The sequence below is a fragment of the Arvicanthis niloticus genome, chromosome 13, assembly GCF_011762505.2.
Source record: "Arvicanthis niloticus isolate mArvNil1 chromosome 13, mArvNil1.pat.X, whole genome shotgun sequence".
Taxonomy (NCBI): Eukaryota; Metazoa; Chordata; class Mammalia; order Rodentia; family Muridae; genus Arvicanthis; species Arvicanthis niloticus.
This window is the reverse complement of record NC_047670.1, coordinates 74,186,315-74,208,458: the sequence shown is the minus strand read 5'-3', so window position 1 is coordinate 74,208,458 and position 22,144 is coordinate 74,186,315. Positions and strand designations below refer to the sequence as shown.

Below are 22,144 nucleotides of genomic sequence, written 5' to 3'. Positions count from 1 at the left end.
CCTAGAACTTTTGAGAAACACAGTTATATTTTCTCCTGATAATTTCACTTTTCTTTCACAGAACTTTACAAAGATTCTTTCTCAATTACAAATTTTATGTCTAGGTACTAGCCAACAATAGTTTTAATAAACACATAACAGTACTTTGACATAAGCTTCTTTCCAAAAAAAAAAAACAAAAACAAACCAATGTCATGTTTACCCAACTGATAGAGAGCTAAAGATACTAAATTGTCATTTTAGCAATAAAACAACAAAGGTTACCAGAAACATCGTATAGTTGGTAACTCAGGTCTTCAGGTCCTAAGATCAATCCATCAGCTGACTCTTCAATGTCTGTGGTATTTCTTGTGGTTTCACAAGATGGAGAATACATTACTTCATATTCCTTACACATATCTTCTGAAAGTTCTGTATTGCCTGTTTTCAAAAAAAAAAAAAAAAAAAAGAAAAGAAAAGAAAAGCATTGAATGTAAACAGGAAGAAACTCTTGAGTTATATCTTCTAAAAAAGATTTCAAAGAATGGTACTAGTTAGAAAAAATGTCCAATGGCTTAAGTGTTATTTTTGAAGGGAGACAGACAGCATTTTGACCATTGTGGATAAGCTAGCACTCCATGTATCCAAATGCTTGCATAATTCCTTTGCTTACTTTTCTGAAAACATTACACATTGTCATTAGTTATTACTTTTTATTATTTCTATTCTGTGGATAAAGGAAATAAGCTCAATGAAGTTAACTGCCAAAGGCCAGTAAGTTAATCAGCCACTGATTACAGACCCAAACTAACCTTGTAAGAAATTATAAATGATGTACTATATACAAATGGGCTAGATGCTGACCCAAAAACACACATTGTACTTGAAATTACTGACTATTCATGTAAATAAAAAAAAAAGAATCATATACAAATATAAGCTCAACATTTATAAATACATTTCATTAAATCTTTGTTTAGATTTAAAAAGCCCTCCCAAGTGTTCAAGATATAAGCTTGGCCATCAGTGCAGTGAAGTTAAAGTGAAGCTTTGGTTATACATGACTAGTAAAGTTCTGACTATACATATTAATTCTATACATATTAATCTGCTGAGGGGCTCAAAATCCTACAAACTATTTGGAAATGATGGCAACTTAAGAGGTGGAACCTAGTTGAAGGGAGGAGCTCTGTGGTGGCAGGTCTCTGAGCTCTTTCCTCTCAGGTTCTAGGTTTCCTGGCCCCATGACATGAGTAACTCTGCTCCCTCAAAAGACTCCCAGTCATATCCTGTCCCCCCCCAAAGGCCCAAAGTAACGGGACTCAGTTACTATGAACCAAAACTTCAAGAGTCAAAGTGAATCTTTCTTCTTTAGTTAACTTTTCTTACACATTTTGTTCAGCACAAATGTTAACCAACACATCAAATAACCAAAGGCTATCTCAAGGTTGTTTGAGTTGATCTGACCATACATTTAAACAAAATGCAATGTTTCAGTAAGTAGTTAAGACTTACCCTCAGGGTGAGCTCCAGATGTGGCTGCAGTTTCGTGCCAAGAGGTTTCAGTTACAGGAGTACCATCCGGATTTCCAGAAGGAATTTCTTGCCATACTTTGGCATTAGGATTTAAACCAGTACCTTTAGATGTCACCTGCTAAACAATCAAAAAAATCTGTGTAAACATAGAAAAGTTGTCTATTAAACTTGAAAAAACAAAACAAACAAATGAATACATAAGTAGTACATGTTTTAGACCATAATTAGATACATAAGTATGTCCCGTTCCGAGGGTCTCTACTATATAGCTCAAGCTGATCTGCAGTTTAAGCTGTCATCAATCTACTTCCTAAGTATCAGGATTACAAGTATGTACCTCCACACCCAGGCAAACACTAATTTCTCATCTACTTGAAAATATAAAACTTCAAAAAGTAATTGATCTGAAGTATTTCAGACTTCCATATGAAATATAGCTTCCTATGTAATTAAAAAAAAAATGCACCTCGCCGGGCGGTGGTGGTGCATGCCTTTAATCCCAGCACTTGGGAGGCAGAGGCAGGTGGATTTCTGAGTTTGAGGCCAGCCTGGTCTACAGAGTGAGTTCCAGGACAGCCAGGGCTACACAGAGAAACCCTGTCTCCAAAAAAAAAAACAAAAAACAAAAAACAAAAAACAAAAAACAAACAAACAAAAAAATGCACCTCTACAAAACACTTTTCTTGTATAAATAAGGTCTCACTATGTAGCCCAGGCTGGCTTAGAACAGATCTGCCTGCCTGTATCTCCTGAGTCTTGGATTAAAGGTGTATACTAACATGCCCAGCCCTTCTTAAAATACTACCCTAGCAGATGGAGGCATATGCCCACAATCCCACACTTCGAAAGAAGCAGAGGTAGGTCAGAAGTTCAAGGCTGGCATCAACTGATAACAAGCTTGAGGTTAGGCTGGGTTACATGAACCCTATCTCAAAATGACAAACAAAAAATTAGAAAATGCTATTTCATCCCAACCTACTTGAAAATGTCATAAAATTTATTTAGCTTATCCATATGTCTAAAATGTATCTAAAAGCCATGCTTTTAGTTATGGATATTTTAAAAATATATCATTTTTATTAATAAGTAGAGACAGATTTCTAAGTCTGAATGAATCAATCAATGAGAATTCCATCTTAAGTCAAAAACAGTGTTTTGCTTGGTGGTATTATTATTACAACTTATTATTCTTACTTATGTGAGGCTACATGAGTTCATGTACAGCGCATCTGTGTGGATATGAAGGTGTCCAGGGAGACCAGAAGGCATCAGATTCCCTAGTTGTGGAGCCAGCAGAGGTTATGAGCTGCTAAGAACAAAACCTAACTCCTTTCCAGTCCCCTTCTAATTTAAAAGTTGTATTTACTTGCTGTATGTGTGCAAAGATATCAGAGGATAATATGTAAGAGCTGGTTCTCTCTCAACCCATGTGTGCATCCTTGGGATCAAACTCAGGTAGTCAGGTTTAATGGCAAATGCTTTTAAAGGCAGGCACCACCACTGTCTGATACCATATATTTCTTAACTTCTTTTTATCAACTCAAAAAAACGGTTATGAGGGGCAACAAGATGCGTTATGAGGTGAATGATTAGCCGTGCCAAACAGCTTGAGTTTGATCCCCGGAACCTGCATAAAAGTAGAGAGGCCTGGTGGTGGTGATACATGCTTTCAGTCAGTACTCAGGAGGCAGAAGCAGGTGGATCTCTGAATTTGAGGCCTACTGAGTTTGGTCTACAGAGTGACAACCAGGACAGCCAGGACTACACAGAGAAACCCTGTCTCAACAAAACAGAACAAATAGAAAGAGAGAACTGACACCAAGTTTCCCTTTGACCTCCATACATGCAACATCGCACATATGCACACACACTTAAATACTGCCCACACACTACACACTAAGTTTAATTTTGAAATTAAGTCTGGAGGAAAGATGGATCAGACATAGCATGTTCCATGTCTAAGTTAATTCATATTTTAAGAGAAAGTTCTTAAGTACTCCCTGCCACTCTGCCATTCATTACTTAGTTAATTAAGAGTTGATTAGTGATTGTCAATTTAGTTATAGAATAATTTTGGATAGCAGAACTATGACAAATTTATGATATCCTAGGTCTCCTGTTTATAAATAGCTCTCAACTTGACACTAAAATTTTGCTGGTGTTATCAATGCCACAGTATGGCTGAGAACACATGCTAAGGAACCCTTACTATATCCCCAAGTAAGCATTTACCATGAGCTATGCATTGGTTTGATTTCTTACCACAGTAAGATAAAGTTTTACTGTGTAGCCCAGACTGTCTTCAAATTGTGTACCATCACACTACACTATTCTTCCTCCTGTGCCACACTGTTGCTTTCCTCCCCTCTTCTCATATAGCCCTAAATCTCTGAACTGATCCTGTCTCCGTCTCAAGTCCGCCACACCTGTTTATGCAGTGCTCAACTTCCTACATGCCAGGCAAACAGTCTACTCACTAACTGAGCTACAATCCCAGACCTTGAAGCATTCAAAGGAAACTGTGTTTACATACTTAACCTCCTTTCCCCTTTCAATTCTATCTTCACCCCTGAAGACAGCAGACAATAAAAACAGCCATCTCAATGTAGCTTAATAACTATTTAAACATTAAATGATTCTCTAGAATCACATGTGAATTCAAAACTCACACTTGAATCTAGGGTCATGAATAATCACAGAGAATTTTATTAACTTAGCATAAACTATAAATTGAAGAATTGTACCTTTTTTTTTTTTTTTTTAAATAGATAGGGTCTCACTATGTAGCCTTGGCTGGCCTGGCTTTCACTACACAGATCAACCCAGGCTTACAATTCAGAGATTCACCTGCTTCTGTCTGCTGTGTGCTGCCATTAAAGGTGTACACTATCAACCCCGGCAGGATTGATTTTTTTTAAAAAAATCTGGGCATAGAGGTTTACCTGTAACACCAGTATTAGGAAGATGAAAGCAGGAGAACCAAAAAAGCACAAGAAAAGCTTTGCCTATAGAGCAATCTTGAGCCATCTTGAGCTAAATGAGACCTTGTCTCTAAACAAACAAGTGGAGCCAAGCAAGGTACAAGCCTTGAACTTCAGTGCTTGGGAGGAACAAATTTCTGTGAGTTCCAGACCAGCTAGAGCTACACAATAAAACCCTGTTCTTCTAAATTAACAGATAATTGATCCTTGAAAAGTATTAAGCAGTATTAACATCCCATATCTTGCACAAGAAAAACTGCAGAGATCAAACAGTATTAGTCGTTTCCCTTACACAATAACACCTTTTATTTCATTTTTGTGCTTTTCTATATTTTCCCACACTTAATGCTACTTTATGTTTTTTTTAAGTTGACAAGTAAAATTGCACTTTTTAATGATATTTAATGTGATGCTTTAAGATATATATAAAGAATGGCAAAAAAGAAACTTACAAATACTCATATAGTAACACATTTAAAAGGCATGGCAAAATTACTTTTTAACAACAAGAACAAAACAAACAAAAAGTCTGCTGAAAGCCAGGTGTGGTGGCATGAAGATGTAATGCTAGCACTTGAAAAGTGAAGAAGGAAGATTTAACAGTTAGAGGCCAGCCTTCATTTTACAGTAAATTTCAGGCTAGCCTATATTACATGAAACCCTGTCTCAAAAAACAATGAAAAGCCGGGCAGTGGTGGTGCACGCCTTTAATCCCAGCACTTGGGAGGCAGAGGAGGCAGGCGGATTTCTGAGTTCGAGGCCAGCCTGGTCTACAGAGTGAGTTCCAGGACAGCCAGGGCCACACAGAGAAACCCTGTCTCGAAAAAACAAAAACAAAACAAAAAAAAATTGCATAATAACATATACAAAACTTAAATTAAAAGACATGTCAACTGGAAAAACTATTCTTGCTAAGTGTCATAAGGGACTATTACTATCTGCTTGTTTTAACCCACACATTTATAAAATTAGAATACTAACAAAAACCCAATAAATCGGACATTAAAAAGTAGTTTAATGCTTTAGAAATCAATTTTGTCAGTAATGATAGTTGTAGCAATTTGCAGGCAGGTATGATGGCCATGCCTGTAATTCTAGCACTCAAGAGGCTAAGACAGAAGGACTACCTGAGCTTAAAGGCTAGTAAGTACAACAAAAGGAATTCTAGGCCAGCAAAGGCAAGATTCTGGGTAAGGGATTAGTGAATGTGATGGAAGAGGAAAGGGAGACTTTAATTCTTGAAATGATTATCTTCTAAGAGACATTACTTTTAAGGTAAACATTAAGGTAAGCAGGACAAAGTAAGTTGGACCCCTAATAAGAAAGCCAGTATTTGAACCTTGTTAGTCAGTCTGAAAAGTCTGCACTCTTAAACCAATAAACTGATGTTGCCTAAGTTTTATACTGCATAGGAATATGATAAATCTCCTCTCCAAGCAAATGATCTCTGACCCCAATTTTACCTGAAGTGACTAACGATCAGCAAAAAAATGGATATAGAAAATAGCTACCAGATAAGATCTAGGGTCCCCAAGACAGAAGTCAATTCAGACTGGTGATCATTTCTATCCCAGGGATAGAATTTCAGCTAAAGATTAATATTTATAGTAAGTTTCATAATAGTATTTAACCGCTACTGCAAAATGCTTATAATAATTTAAAATTCTGAAATTATTCTATGAACTTCACTACAGTGGCAGTGACCTTGTCAGTAAATTACTGTCCTCTAACACCTTGAAGTATATGAATACTTAGAACACAAGAGATTCACAAGGTCTGCGCACCACATACGTACAATACCTGCAGAAGATAGAGTGTCTGAACTCCTGGAACTTGAGTTATAGGTGGTTTGTTTCTGAGCACCATGTGGGAGCAAGAATTGAACCTAGGTCTAGTGCTCTTATCTGCTGAGCAGTCTCTCCAGCCAGCAAAGGTTTTTTTTTTTTAAATCTCTGGTCTATGATGTTAAGAGAATGAGCATGGGAACATATGCTGAGGCTGCAGACATTTGCACAGTCCTTATAATTTTAAGTGTTTTAGCTTGTCACTCCTCTTAATAAGTTTACCATAGATATGATAAATTATGAGTATAATCCTTAACTTACAGAACAGGAAACTGAGAAGCAAAAGTTAAATAATTTGCCCAAAAGCAAAAGTAACCAAGTTTAAGCACAGTTAATTTGTCTGGTCAAGAGTCCAGTTCTTACTTCTTGTTTTAAGAAAAGTCTCATTATGTTGCCCAGGTTGCTCTCAACTGCCTAGGCTCAGGCAATGCTCCTATTCTCAAGTAGCTAGAACACTCCCATGTATCAACCTACAAGCTGGTGAGAACACCTACCTTTTTTACATGCAAGATTTACATAGAGATTGAATCCAGAGCCTCGAAGCCAGGCCTCACCTCACTGATCCACTTGCTCTGACTCTGAAGTGCTAAATTAAACACAGGCACCCCAAGCCTGTTATCTGCATTTTTACCGTTTGCATTCCTTTAACTCTTATGTATAAATGTATAGTTTAATATAATGCAATAATCGCCACTTTTGCTTTAGAAGTTTTTAGATATGCTACAGAGGGATATTCTTTACTAAGAAAAAAATCTCTGGCAGTACTAGAGATGGAAAGCAGGGATTTATATATGACAGGCAAACACTCACTGAGCTACAGCCCTTGCTTTGTCAGTTGGTACTGTCAATCTGTGATCTCTTATTCCCAGGACACTGATGAAGATAGCCTGGGCTACCCAAAGAGTTCATGACTGGCCTGAGCAAACTCAGAGAAATCCTAAAACACACACACACACACACACACACACACAAAATCCCAAAACATTTTTTCAAAAAGGAAGTCCAAGTAGTGACGTAAGAGCCAATCCAAGCAATTGAAGAGGAGAGGCAGGAGTTCAAGAGAACCCTGGGCTACAGTGATATATATAATATATACCTCTCCCTCTCTCTCTCTCTCTCTCTCTCTCTCTCGATATATCTATAGATATATCTATATCTCTATATATATATCCCAGAGCCAGAGTCATTTTTTGTTTTCAATTAAAGATATTAAAGAAATCTGTTTTATAACATTAAATACCTGGATTAATGAGTTTCTCACCATTCTTAACTTTATACCCCTCTGCAACAGACTTAAGACTCCATTTGTAACTACACCAAAATCTTGTTTTAAGTTCCAAGATGAAAAAAATCAAAGTTGCAGACTTCAAACGTTTATCTAATACCAAAAATTTCTTTCGGCCAAAAACAAATCTAAAGTGACTAGTATCAGTATTTTCTTTTCTTTTTTTTTTTTTTTTTTTTTTTTTTTTTTGGTTTTTCGAGACAGGGTTTCTCTGTGTAGCCCGGGCTGTCCTGGAACTCACTCTGTAGACCAGGCTGGCCTCGAACTCAGAAATCCGCCTGCCTCTGCCTCCCAAGTGCTGGGATTAAAGGCGTGCGCCACCACACGGCTATCAATATTTTCAGTAACTTGCTTTTTTATAATCTGAAGCACCAACGGATATTTTTTATCTTTCCTTAAAATGTTCAATGAATCGGTTTTGTTCGTACAGGTTCTTTGCCTACACATGTATCTGTGTACCGTGGCATGTAGTATGCAGAGGCCAAAAAGGGCACTGGACCCCCTGGGACTAGACTTCATCAAACCTGGATCCTTTGGGAAGAGCAGTCAGTGTACCTAACTGCCAAGCCAACCCATTCAAAACCTTCAAAACCAACTATTCATAACATTTCTTGGTAAACTTTTCACAATGAAGAGGCTGGGGGCTACTTAGTGTAGAATGCCTACTCAACATGTAAAGTCTCAGATTAGATGGCCCATCCTACAACAAAAAAAAAAAAATTAAGACTACATATATTCATAACTCGTTCATGCACTTTCTCCCCCCAACCCCCTTTTTTTTTTTGGTTTTTCGAGACAGGGTTTCCTGTGTAGCCTTGGCTGTCCTGGAACTCACTCTGTAGACCAGGCTGGCCTTCAACTCAAAAATCCGCCTGCGTCTGCCTCCCAAGTGCTGGGATTAAAGGCGTGTGCCACCATTGCCCAGCTCCAGTACCTACATTAAGCAAAACAAAACAAAAGAGGTGCTCACCTTTAATCCCAGCACTCCAGAGGCAGAGGCAGAGGCAGGTAGGTGATCCGCTCACTCTGAGTTCCAGGATAGCCAGGGCTACATAGAGAAACCCAGTCTCAAACACCAAAAAGCCTGCCTTCAAAAAACAAAATGTGGCAGCGTGTTAGTTCATGTTATTAATTCCAGCACTCTGCAGACAGAGGCAGAAACATCCCTGAATTCAAAGCCATCCTTGGTCCATAACAAGTTCCAAGCCACTGGAACTACATCATAGTAAGTGAGATGACTTGGCAGGTAAATCTGTTTGCCACTTTGATGGACATAGAACACATACGATGAAAGAATAGAAATGACTCCTGCAAGCTGTTCTCTGACCTCCATAGGTATATCACAAGAAAGGAAATGTGAACAAACATATAGACATACACATAAATGTGGGGGAGGGGAGTGGTAGGTCAGTTCCAGTCTTAAGGAAGCAAAGAAAGTCAGATACCTGGAACTGGCTAGCCAGTCAGCATAAGCAAATTGGTGAGCTACAAGTTCAGTGAGAAACTTTATCCAAGTATGTAAGTAAAAAGCAATTGAAGAATACACTAACATCTATCTTGGCTTCCACAAATGCGTATGCACACACATAAAACAGACACATGAGTACAATGGGGAGTGGGTAAAAAAACCCTACAAATATGTACACACACAGTAATTTTCAACACTAACAACTCTAAGTAAACTATAAAAAAAAGTACTGTATTTGGGGGGAAAGGTATATCATCACCTTTAATCAGCATAAAATTGCTTTACTTTAAAGTCAGGGCCTTTCTATGTATACCTGGCTTTCCTGGTACTAAGTAGAACATGCTGGCCTCAAAGTCTATGAAATTAAAGGCATAACCAGCAGAGCACATAATGCTAATGGTCTTTAAAATACTACTACCTAAACGAACATTAAACTTTTACTTAGAAAAAGTTTAATGTTTCAAATTTTGTAAAATCTGAGGCAGAAGGAATTACTGTGGGTTTTTTGTTTTGTTCTGGGGGTGGGGAATGGGGGTTCCAAGACAGGGTTTCTCTGTGTAGCCCTGGCTGTCCTGGAACTCACTCTGTAGACCAGGCTGGCCTTGAACTCAGAAATCCACCTGCCTCTGCCTTCCAAGTGCTGGGATTAAAGGTGTGCGCCACCACTGCCTGGCTCAGGAATTAAACTGTTTAATGGGTTCAGATTTTCTTGGTTTTTTTTTTTTTTTTTTAAAGATCTATTTTTGTTTATATGCATGTTTCTGTGCCCTAAGAGGCCAGCAGAGGGCACTATATCCTCTGGAGCAGGGGTTGTGAGCTGCCAGATGTGGGTACTGAAAACTGAGCCTGGGTCCCTGGAAGCAAATGCCTTTAACCATGTTTCTAGAGCTTCAATTTCACAAACTGAATGATAGAGTTCTGGAGATAAATGTAGTGATGTAACATTACTATGTGAGTGTCCTTAAAGATACCAAAGAAGGACCTGCAAAATGCTTACTGGGTAAAGGTACTTGCTGTTAGGCTAGACATCCTGAGTTTGAATCCTGGGGTCCATATTGTGGAAAGACAGAAACTACTCCAGAAAAGCTGTCCTGACCTCTGTAATACACAAACATCACCCTCAATAAAAACCTGTACTATAAATTAAAAGAAACTTTAACATGAATGTCAGTTGTTCATGCTTGCAATCCCAGCACTTGGTACTATTAAAAACTGCCTCTAGTCTGGGTTATAGAGACTCTACCACAAACAACTTTTAATTAATAAACTGAGCAGAACAAATTTTTAAAAAGCATATAGAGTATTTCAAGCAACCTAGGGTATACAAAAATCACTGCTCCCTTATTAAATGGTTAATGTTATCAGAGTAAGACTCCAATAGAGAGAAATCCAATTTTAGTGGTCATTAAAATGCCAAGGGCATTTTATGGGAAGTGGTGACCCATGCCTTTAATCCCAGCATTTGGGAGGCAGAGATAGGCAGAGCCTGGTGTAATAGCAAGTTCCAAACCAGTCAGGGCTATATAATGAGGCAATTTAAAAAAAAAAAAAAAAAAAGTTAAGGGCTGGGATACCAGGCAGCAGGATGCTTGTCTAACATCCTGCGGGCTCTGGTTTCATTCATCAGTACTCGAGTGGGGGAGTTGAGGAGCAGAGAACAAACATCCTAGAACTCAGAATTTAAAGAGGATTGCACGTTCTAAAATTTCTCCTTTGTAACCCCTCTCGTTCTCAGGTGTTTTCCTCCATTTTCCTTAATTTACATGCTTACTTGCTCTCTTCCCTCTCAAAAAGTTAGAATTCAGCCTCAATCTCCATTAGCTGAGTCAAGGGAAGCAGAAAGCAGGGACAGTCTGACGTCTGTCATCTTTCTTTTTATCCCCAGAACCCACATGAAGATGGAAGGAGAGAAATGACACCGTAGAGTGGTCCTCTGACCTACATGTACACTGTAGCACCACACATGAAATATATAAGATCACAAAGTAAATCAATTATATTGAACAAGCCATTATCAAAATACCGTAAAACTGTTAATATGGTAGACAACCCAGGGCCTTTTTTTTCTGGTTTGTTTTTTATGACAGGGCTTCTCTGTGTAGCCCTGGCTGTCTTAGATTTGGATTTGTACACCAGGCTGGCCTAATCCACCTGCCTCTGTCCCCGACTCCCAAGCACTGGGATTAAAGGTGTGCACCACCACCACCTGAATTCTAACTGGTTTTAATATATTTCAAGACATTAATTTCCAATAAACTACATATGAGAAAATGATAAACTGAGTCAAAAGTGAATAATGGGCATATTAACTAAACCTACATAGTAGTTTAGTGGAAAAACAGTAATAATTTAGCCAGGGCTCAAGAAGCAGAAGCAGTCAGATCTCTGGATTTGAGGCCAGCCTGGTTTACAGAGGGAGTCCCAGGTAAACCAGACTACACAGAGAAACCCTGTGGGGGGCGGGGGTACTGGGGAATCCAATATTTGTGCAGCAGGGTAATTCCTAAAGAAAACTAGCCCTGTTTACAATAAAACTTGATTTCTTATTCTTTAAAAAATAAGGTGGATTTAAATTAATAACAACAAAAATGAATAAAGATTGAGTCCAGTGTTCAAAACTTTTAGTGGTCTACTTCAAATATCCAAATGAATACATACTACTGACCTTCGGCATACATTAATTAAGCGTCTTTAACGCCTAATTTTAGGATCCCAAACTATCAACTACATAAACACCAAGGGAGGGTAAAAGGCAGAATAGTAATGAGAAAAAATGAGAGTATATAAGATATAAGGAGGTATTTACTTAATATACAATACACGTGTTTGTGTGAAAATGTCCTTATGTAACACAATACCCCGTACAACAAATATACACAATGAAAATAAAAAGAATTGCTTATTTACTTTATGCCAGACTATCAGGGAATAAGATTCTCCCACCACCACTTCAGAACACTCTCCACCCCTAACTTAGCCCCAGCTTCCGAGTCCATTATACAACCTGTGATTCCTTCCCTCATGAAAAGATTCTTTTTATGGGCATAGTTAACAAATGCCAAGTTGCAAAGTTGCAGCTTTGCTGGATTGACGTTTTCACAATGTAAGAACAATATGATCTGGAATCTACTCAAAGCATTTGCCAGGCAGTCAGCTGATGCTCACTCCACACAGCAGGACAGAAACGAGAGAAATTAAACTTCATTGTCTAAGACAGGTAATCACTACCTTGAAATCTCAAACCGGCGGACGGTAGACGGTCCGACGAAACAGATTTCCACCGATCCACCACCACCACCACAAAACCCCGGCTTTCCCTAAGTTTCTCTCCTCCTGGTCCTTTTCCTTGTTAACTGGCTCCTAACAGGTTCGCGGAATCAACCCGCACCACGCAGCCGCAGCCCGAGTTAACTTTTACAAAAGGTCAGAGCGGTGCCTTTCAAGGCTTTCCGACCCCTGCGGGGCTTCGCCGTTCGCACTAGCTCGCTTTCACCCACAAAACGTGCCAGAGCTGGCGAACGGAACCCAACAAAATCTTGGTGAAGCCCGGGGTCGGGGTGGGGGGCGGGGGAGCTTTCTACTTTCTCTTAAAAAGCACGCCCCTCCCCAATTAACCTCGCCACACCCGCATTTCCCCTTCTCCCGCGCTCCCACATGTTGCTCGCCCCGTCCCAGGCCGCCCCGCGAGGCCTCCCTCACCCCCCAACGCGCCCACCTGATCGCCCTTTCTCCGCAGGCTCCGCCCCCCGCCCCCGCCCGCTCGCCTCCTTCAGGAGCTCCATATGGGACACCCCGATCTCCCTCGGCTCCTCACGCCACCTCAGCCCAGCCCCCGACACGCCGCCTTCCCGTCCCCGCCGCCGCGGGCCTCGACCCCCACAGCCTCCTCAGGCGTGCGGAGCGCACAGCGGGGCTGCAGGCCTGCACGGCCCAGGTGCTGTGTCAGCCTCTCGGCGGGCTCCGCGGCGTGTACGGCCTGGAAAGTCACATGGCGGTGGGACCGGCCCGCGCCCCTAACACTTCAGCTCTTCTCAGAGCCAGACCAGACGACCTAAGCCACTCACCTCAACGAAGAGCAACATGTCTGCTTCCGCTCGGCCCGATCGCTCACGCTGCCGCGACTCCAACTGGCTCACAGGCCCGGGCCCCAATCGGTAGGATAAGGACACTCGCCTTGCCCCTCCACCCGGCAGTGGACCCGGCTCCTCCCCCGCCGTCAGCCGCTGCGCCCTGACCCGCCCGGTCCCGCCTCCCTGGAATCAACAACTGTTTCCGGTTCTGGAGGCAAACTGCTTCCGGGAGGCCCGCCCACCCCTTGCGTTTTTCCCGCTGGCTGGGTATACGCTGGCGGCGTAAGCCAAAGTGTGGGGTCCGTGTAGCGTGTGGGTAGACGCTCTGGAGGCCGCGCCGGTCTGTGCCACGGGATGTGTAAAACGCTCACTGACGCATTTTTTCTTTTTACCAAAAAGCTGACCGCCGCACTCCTAACGCTTGCGCAGCTTCGTAGTTCAAAACCTAGGTCGGATTAAAAGGCGATTGAATGCGCCCGCCCCTGCTGATGACGTACTGGATCCCCTCCCCCATTAAAAAAAGCTGTAGTGGGAGCTAAGATACGACACAGCCACTCTATATTAATTGCATCCTACGTGCTTGGTGCTGTACTAAGCATTTTGCATCAGTTAATCTTAAGACCCTGTGAATATATTGTTGAAGGAGTGCTGCAGCAGAAACAGATTCGTTTAGATACTTTAATAGAACTTTGCCCCAGGCCCCTTGGTCTTCATTAACAGGATGCGCTGCGATGCTTACTGCACTACTAACTAATAATAATTAGCCTAGATCTCTTCTTTAGTGGTGTTTTCATAGTCAAAATAGTATACAAATATTTTAATTAATTTTACTAGAGTTACTCTTCCTTTACCAGTCTCTTTTGCTCCAGTTTCACTTTTTTTAATTTAAAAAATTTAAAATTGCCGGGCGGTGGTGGCACACGCCTTTAATCCCAGCACTTGGGAGGCAGAGGCAGGCGGATTTCTGAGTTGGAGGCCAGCCTGGTCTACAGAGTGAGTTCCAGGACAGCCAGGGCTACACAGAGAAACCCTGTCTCGAAGAAAAAAACAAAACAAAATTTAAAATTTTTGTTTTGGTTTTTTTTTTTTTTTTTTTTTTTTTGGCAGGGTTTCCCTGTGTAGACTGGGTTGTTACTGGAACTCGCTCTGTAGACCAAGCTGGCCTTGAACTCACCGAGATATACCTGTCTGCCTCCTGAGTGCTGGGACAACGCCTTAAAGTGAGGTTTTCATTTTCATCAGCTCTTGCTTGTTCTCTACGCTTTTTTTTTTTTTTTTTTCAGTTCTTTAAATACTGTATATGTGTGTCTGTGAACCGGGTGTGTGCCATGGAGGCCAGAAGGTCTCCAGTAAAGGAGCGCATCAGCTCCCTTAGAATGGGGAATGTTAGAAATGTTGGTGAACGGCCATGTGGGTGTTGGGAATTAAACCTAGGTCCTCAGTGATTAAGAACAGCCTGTGCTCTTAATCACTGAGCCATCTCTCCTGCCCTCCATTAAGAAAATAAGATTCATTTTTATTATCTTTAATTATGTGTTGTCTGAATATAAGGATGTACACATGAAAGATGGGCCCTGAAGGCCCGTGGCCACAGATTCCCCTGGGCCTGGATTTAAGTGGTAGTGAGCCACCAGGTGTAGGTGCTTGGAAGCATCTACAATAGGAATGTGCTCTTAATATCCAAGACTTAAGAAGACTTTGTTGGAGCCCCAAGATCTTCCTCTTATCTTTTGTAAAGATTGATTTTCATTCTATACTTATGGTTATGTGCCTGCATGCATATATGTGTGCCCTCATGCGTGACTGGGAACTGAACCTGAGTCCTTAGCAAAAGCAACAAGTGCTCTTGGCCACTGAGCCATCTCTCCAGGCCTAACCTTTCAATTCTTTCCTTTCTGTGTTTTTCTTTTGCTTTCTTCCTCCCCCACCCCGGCGTTCCCCTCCCTCATAACAACATTTTGCTGTGTATTCCTGCCTGTCCAGGAACTCACTTTGTAGACCAGGTTGGCCTCAAGCTCAGAGACCTCCTGCTTGTGGCTGCTCAGTGATGGACCCCAGCCCCGACTTTCCTTGTCTTAACCCATGCAATCCCCTTTGCTTTGCCTCACAGGAGACTCACGTTTTCACATTGATACTGAACTCTACTCACCCTTAAATTGCTGATACTCACGCTTCGGACCCTCCTTAATTGGCTCACCAGTAGACTCCCATTATTTTTTTATTTTTATTTTATTTTTAGAATTATGTATGTGAGTACACACTGTCACTCTATTTAAACACACCTGAAGAGGGCATTGGGTCCCATTGCAGATGGTTGTGACCCACCGTGTGGTTACTTGAACTCAGGCCCTCTGGAAGAGCAGTCAGTGCTCTTAACCTCTGAGCCATCTCTCCTGCCTAACTCCCATTGTTTTGTTTTGTTTTGTTTTGTTTTAAATCTCAATCATTAAACTTAGTTGCAGGATATTTGATCACACTGTGAACCCTGAGATTGTGTTACTTACTGGAAAAACCTGTTTCTAGTTGGGGTGTAGCTCAGCCCTTAGCTTTAATCCCAAACAATGAAGATAGAGTTAGCTTGTAGAAGGAAGCACCCATGTTTGAAAGTGATGTCTAATTGAGTGGCAGAATGGAAATCACAGAATAGGATGTGCCCAGTCCTCAGGAGGACAGGAAAAGGAAGTGACTTGAGGAAGCAATGCAGAGAGGGGAAGGGGGCAGTTTTACTGGGACAGTTGTACACAGGTTGGAAAGAACAAAATAGACATAGGTGAAAACAGAGCAAGCCAAAGAATGAGAAGGAGCCAGAAGATTAGAACATGTTGACAAAGTTGGTTTGAGGCCAAGCAGAGTAAACCAGTAAGAAACTGAGAGACGCCAATCTGAATTAGTCAACTCAGAGAGGAGTTTGAGCCACAACAGCTGAGTTAACTAGCCACCCTAAGCTCAGAAAGAACTAGGAAAGGGTGAGCTTATTCAGCTGCAAGTGTCAGAAGCAACACATTCTAGGCCTAGATAAGATTGTACAGAGGCTAGAAGCTTCCAGGACTAGGCCTAGGTTAGTAGACAGAGACAGTAAGCCTCAGAGATGACATTTACTTCAGGCAAATAGAAGTTATATTTACAAAACTCTCTCCCACTAGGATAGAAACTTTTAGCACTTACCTCCAAAGTCATGATGCCTCAAGGCATCTTTCCTAATTATCAATCAACATCTCTCTCCGTCAGTTTTTCCCCAAGAATCTGCACCACAGACCTCTTCATGTCTTTTGTTAGCACCTTATAATTTATCTTAATTTCCCCCCATTTTTAGTTTCTTCATAAAAACCCTATAGTATGGTTTAGGGTGATTGCAGCAGCATAGTAGTATCTCAACAAGGGAAGGATTTTAAAACTTGTTTTTAAGAGGCTTCATATGCAGTTGCTGTCTAATTCCATGCTATGTGGGAAAGATCCAAGACTGGGAGAGAAATAGTATTAAATTAGTTCAGTTGACAAGGCTTTGTGAACGGCTCCCAGAGGAGTTGCACCTTTCTGTAAAACATAAGAGAGGTTTAAGACTTTCATAATTCGACAAGAGTAGGAAGTTCTGAACTTCTGAAAACCCTTAGTAAATAAGTCTGCATTGTAATCTATAAAAAAGGAGAGGAAGTAATGAGTCCAGGAGTCTGGGTGAGGTAAGCAGTCGCAGATAGCATTCTGGAGGTTAACAGATGTGCACAGCCAGAGATGTCCACTTAGTCAGTTTCTCTGGAATAGCTCATGAAAAGCATACTAACTGCAAGGGAAACAGAAGTCAGACCCAGCATGTGCTCCTGAGATTACCAACCAGTACTCACAAAAGGACTCAAACTGCTCTTCAGTTCTGTGTGCACACTGGTACATTTAGGAAGTTATTTGGGAACAGAGAAGGCAGTCACAACCTTTTTGTAAAATGAGGTAGAGTCTCATTCTGAAACCCAGGATTAACTTGAACTCTAACAATCCTCAAGCCTCAGCACCGGAGAATGGAATTACAAGTCTGAGCCACTGTACCTAGTTGACAATGGCATCTCAAAGAGAAACATTTCATTTGATCTGTACGTGTTTATTATCTTTAAAAGACAACTGCCACTGGGCTTGGTAGAGCCTGTCTATCATCCCGGCTACCTGGGGTCTGAAGCAGAAAGATCAAGAGTGGAAGACCCTGGCTAGTGAGATGTCTCAGTGGGTAAAGGCTCTTGCACTAAGCCTGGAAACCCAAGTCAAGTCCCCAGGAACCACATATAATAGGAGGAAAATGACTCCCACAAGCTTCACACACACACACACACACACACACACACACACTCACTCACACACACTCACACACAAACATCAGTCAATCAATAAATGTAGTATGTAATTTTAAAAAATTAAATTCAAGACCAGTCTGGGCTACAGAGTTAATTCAAGTCATCCAGTCCACTAATTTAGCAAGAACTGTCTAGAAATAAACTGAAAATACAGGGGAGTGGAGCTGGGTGTATAGCTCAGTGGTAGAGCGCTCGTGGAGCTGCACGAGCCCTGTGCTCAGTCATCCATAGTGTGCAGAAGGGATGGAGGGAAAAAGATAAGCAACTACTTCATGACTCTGGCCTCTCTTCTCTATGAACTAAAACACCTACTTTGTGTTCTGTTTCCAATCCTGGGGAGACTCAACAGAGGACTAATTTTACAATGTTTCCAACAAGGAACCAACAGAGGAAGTTTTTGTAGAGAGCTTAAACTATACAGTAATCATTTTAGAAAATATGTAGAACCTTTCAAATGATACTGTAAAGATTGAGTCCATAAACAGTAAAACTATGCAAAGATAGACTAGGTCCAAAGCCATGGTTGCCGTTACCTCTGAATAAGGATTGAGGAGGCGACACACACCAGGGTAGAGCTGAGGGGACTCAACTTTATTTCCAACACTTTTTCCATTTTTATCTAAGCGTAGTCGTGCACACCTATAATCCCAGCGCCTCCCCTGCGGTCTGAGCTGCCCAGAGAGACATACCTCTTCTTGGGTAGAAAGTGGCCCCTAATGTTCCCTTCGATTTTGCAAGTCAACTGTGAAACCCCAAAGTTTGTCAGGCTCTTAAAACAAAGCAAAACAAGAAAACAACGGTAAGGGAAACTGGTTCTCTTCCAAATACCTTCTAAGTTATCAAATGGTAGAAAAGTTATGGGCAGATGAGGAGCTCCTCAGACATTATTCCCATACAGGCTTAAACCTGTTTCAGCTGAGTCCAGGAAGAGAGAAGAGACTGGATGTTGGGTTCTAACACCTAGAATGTAATTCTTCCATGCAGGACTGTGTCTTCCATTCCTTTTAGCATTCCTGCTATCCAGTGTTTCTTCCCCTCCCTGTTCTACAGTCATATAGAATGTCTAGTTCTTTACACAGAAGAAGCATCCCTAAACATTCTAGTCAATGATAGTGTCACAATGGGTCTACTAATAACATCATCAAGACTTGAATCTTTGAAGCCTTCTAGATGGTCCAAGTAGGGTGAGCCATTACCTCAGGACTCCTTGAAGCTTCCTAGAGGACACTTATTAGCATTTGCTTATATTCTGTGAAAAACAAGAAATAGAAAGAAATCACCCAAATTTTCAAAATGCCTGTGAAAAAGCGAAGTTTTGTCTACAATGAATCTGATTCAGATGATGAATTCAAGGATTTTCCCTTCTTGAAAATGCCCAGAAGCAGCCATGAAAACTCAATGAGCTTGCAATTCGAGATCCCAGCATCAGTACAGGCAGTCATCGATAAGATTGAGGAATCTCAATCAATTCGGGCCAAAGAGGTGAGCAGCCGATCCATTTACAGACGTCGTATAGTTTTGTATAACTTTGTACAACCAGGTGAAAAAAATTTTTTATTTGAATAGAAAACACTTCACACTCAAGATAGTTGACTGAATTGTAGGAGACTCTGACTTCTAATGACACTGTTACCACACTGACTGTAGATAGCAAGCTCCAATTCTGTATCAGCCTGTTCATACCAAAATTGTTAACACAATTTAAGAAGTCAGTCGATCTGGATATATGGTAGTGTACACCTGTAATTCCAACACTCAGGAGGAAGATGTAGGTAGGAAGATCTTGACTTGTGTTCAAATTTGAGGCCAGGTTGTGCTGAATATTGAGGCTTGGCAAAAATTAATTAATAAATTAATTAGTTAAAAAGGTGTGTTTCGTGGAAATGGCCCAGCTGGTTGGGGCTCTTTCTGCCATGCCTCACACCTGACTGAAGTTAATCCTCAGAACCTGCTTGTCAGAAGAGAATCAACTATCCAGCTGTGCTCTGGTCTCCATACGCATGGAGTGGCACTTTCAGCCCCCTATAAGTAAAGACATAACTGTGACTTTAAAAATAAATTAGAGCTGACAATGGAGTGCAGTGATGGAGCATGAGATAGACTCTAGGCTCCATCCCAGAGCTTCTAAAAAGGGAAGGGAGGAAAGGTTGGTAGTACCAGGACTGCTTTCTACACTGAATTTCCTGTTCCAGTTTCTTACAACTGGCAACACCAGTGTTTGCTCTTAATAGCTTTATTGGTTGTCTTAGTTACTTTTCTACTGCTGTGATAAAACACCATATCCAAGGCGACTTGTAAAAGAAAGTGTTCGGTGTGAGGCTTGCAGTTGGAGAGGATGAGACGGCGGCAGAGCAAAGGCAGAAACAGCTGAAAGCTTGTATGTTGACCTGTAAATGGAGGCAGAGGGAGAACCATGCCTGGGGATGGTGTGGGCTTTTGAAACCCCATAGCCCACAAAAAAATATTCAAACATGTGAGCCCTACTGACCGACCATTCTCATTCAAACCTCCACACTCCACTCCATGGCCTCCATAGGCTTGTGGTTATATCAGAATACAAAATCCATGGAGTCCAACTTCAAAGATCCTCTTACAGTGTTGACACTGTTTAGAGGTCCAAAGCTCAAAGTCTCCTGAGACTCAAGGCAAACTGTAACACCTCTTAACTGTAACACCCTGTAAGGGCAAAATAAAAAAGCAAAGCGCATACTTCCGATGCACCGCGGCAAAGAACATGCATTACCATTCTAAAAGATAGATGAGGACAGAGTGAAAAAATACTGGACAAAGCAGACTCGAAACCCTGACGACCATGATTTTCTCGTCTTCCAACTCCTCCCAGATCCGCCTCAATCCCTGTCCTCCCAACTCCATATTATCTCTCTTCAAAATACAACACACACAATCCTCTCTCTCACACACACAAAACCCACAAAAGTACAAAATCAAAAACCAAACTATACAAGCAAAAGAGCAGTCAGTGCTCTTAACCGCCGAGCCATTGCTCCAGCCTGCCATTTTCATTCAAACTACATTGGTGCTTTAGTTGTTGTTGTTTATCTTGGAATAAACTCTATGTTTTTTAAAAAGTAAACAAGTTTTGATGTATATTAAAATCTATGGGAGTGTCAGCTGAATCAACATAATGAATTAACTCATCTCTTCCTAATTTCTTGATTTTGTTTGTTTATTTGTTGGTTGTTTGAGACTAAATTTCTTGTAACAGCCCTAGCTGTCCTAGAGTTCACTTTGTAGACCAGCTGACCTTGACACACAGAGACTCACCTGCCTCTGGGGGGATTAAAAGTATTCGCCACCACACCCAGCTCTCCATGCCTTGTGATGCTTAGATCTCTCTGCTTAGCTTCCACCCTAATGTCCAGCAAACCACCAGTCTGTTCACTGCTCTGTGGAGTAGTCTGCTTAGTCTTAGTTTTATATAAAGAAAGCTGACATTATTTTCTTCTGAGTGTGTGTGTGTGTATGCATACATGCTCAAGTTCAAATCCAGATTTAATAAAGTGATTTGGCAATTTTGGTACCAGGACACAGTCTTTGATTCTGTTCATGGGACAGAATAGGCATCAGTTTATATATATATATTTTGTAGGTGATTTGGATATATACATTTTTGTTTGTTTGTTTTTTTCGAGACAGTTTCCAAAGCTATAAAAGTCTCCATTGAAATCCAAATGCGGTAGTACACACCTTCAGTCCCAGTGCTTGGGAGAAACAGACAAGCAGATCTTTGTGAGTTCCAGGCCAGCCAGGGCTACAGACTGAGGCTCTGTCTCAAAAACCAACCAACCAACCAGCCAAATATATTAAACAAACAAAACCAGTTAACCAACCAACCAAACAACAACAACAAAAAAACCACCACTTTGAAAGCCCCAGTATAGCTTCAGTGGAACTGGAGAACAGAATATGCTTGATTTTAGCCTTTAAAAGCAACAGACCATTTCTTCTGGTGGGATTCTTTTTCTGTGTAGCTGTTTCCCAAATACCTTAACATCTACTTTGCAATAGATCTAAGGCTGGATTAATTTCAGGTCTGGTGGACAGCCTTCCTCTGTCAGGCACTCAGCAGACCTGGAAACAAAACTTTAAAGGGTGTGGTGCGCCTTCTGGTGCTCCTTCTCACAATGCCACATTTGCTGTGGAATGTCATGGTGACTTAGCTCTTGTGCCTGGTTCTTTGGTCAGTGGCATAGTATGCGTCAGGGATCCAGGTGAAGGCTCTCAGAAGGTTCTGCATGGCTGATAGTCATTGCCACCCCCATCCTCTTCTGGCGGCCTCTATAAAATGGGATCACAATACAGGCACCACTGCTCCCCTCCACAAAGGTTCTTTCAAATGTCTTGTTTGTCCTATGTGCTATATAATCTTATATCAACTCGACACAAGCTAAAGTCATCTATATGAAGGGAACCTCAGTTAGGAAACCGCCTCCGGAAGACTGGGCTGTAGGCAGGCCTTTAGGGCATTATCTTAACTAGTGGTTGATGGGAGAGGGTCCTGGTCATTTCAGGTGGTGCCATTCCTGGGCTGTTGGTTCTGAGTTCTATAGGAAAGTAGACTGAGAAAGCTGTGGGGAGAAAATCAATAAGCAGCACACCTCCATAGCCTCTGAACCAGTTCCTGTG

The 22,144-nt window shown here is 41.3% G+C and overlaps 2 protein-coding genes across 5 annotated transcripts in view; one reads left to right on the top strand and one right to left on the bottom strand.

Moving 5' to 3' along the window:
• Larp4 (La ribonucleoprotein 4) overlaps positions 1–13,290 on the bottom strand; it is a 45,938-nt gene extending 32,648 nt beyond the window's left edge. For 2 of the 3 annotated variants that reach the window (XM_034516525.2, XM_034516528.2), the window contains exons 1-3: positions 13,158–13,290; positions 1,495–1,633; positions 265–420 (exon numbers count right to left, since the gene is read on the bottom strand). In XM_034516525.2, coding sequence (XP_034372416.1) covers positions 265–420; positions 1,495–1,633; positions 13,158–13,175 — 313 coding nt within the window. In that variant the 5' untranslated portion in view covers positions 13,176–13,290. The remainder of the gene's footprint in view (positions 1–264; positions 421–1,494; positions 1,634–13,157) is intronic. The other variant, XM_034516526.2, reaches the window with a different exon arrangement.
• Positions 13,109–22,144, top strand: part of Fam186a (family with sequence similarity 186 member A) — a 47,684-nt gene continuing 38,648 nt past the window's right edge. Inside the window, exon 1 of one of the 2 annotated variants that reach the window (XM_076912078.1) lies at positions 13,109–13,247. Coding sequence is in view for 1 of the 2 variants with exons in the window: in XM_076912079.1 (XP_076768194.1) it covers positions 18,791–18,979 (189 nt within the window). In the remaining variant the exon portion in view is untranslated. Of the gene's footprint in view, positions 13,248–18,695; positions 18,980–22,144 lie in introns of those variants that run through there. The other variant, XM_076912079.1, reaches the window with a different exon arrangement.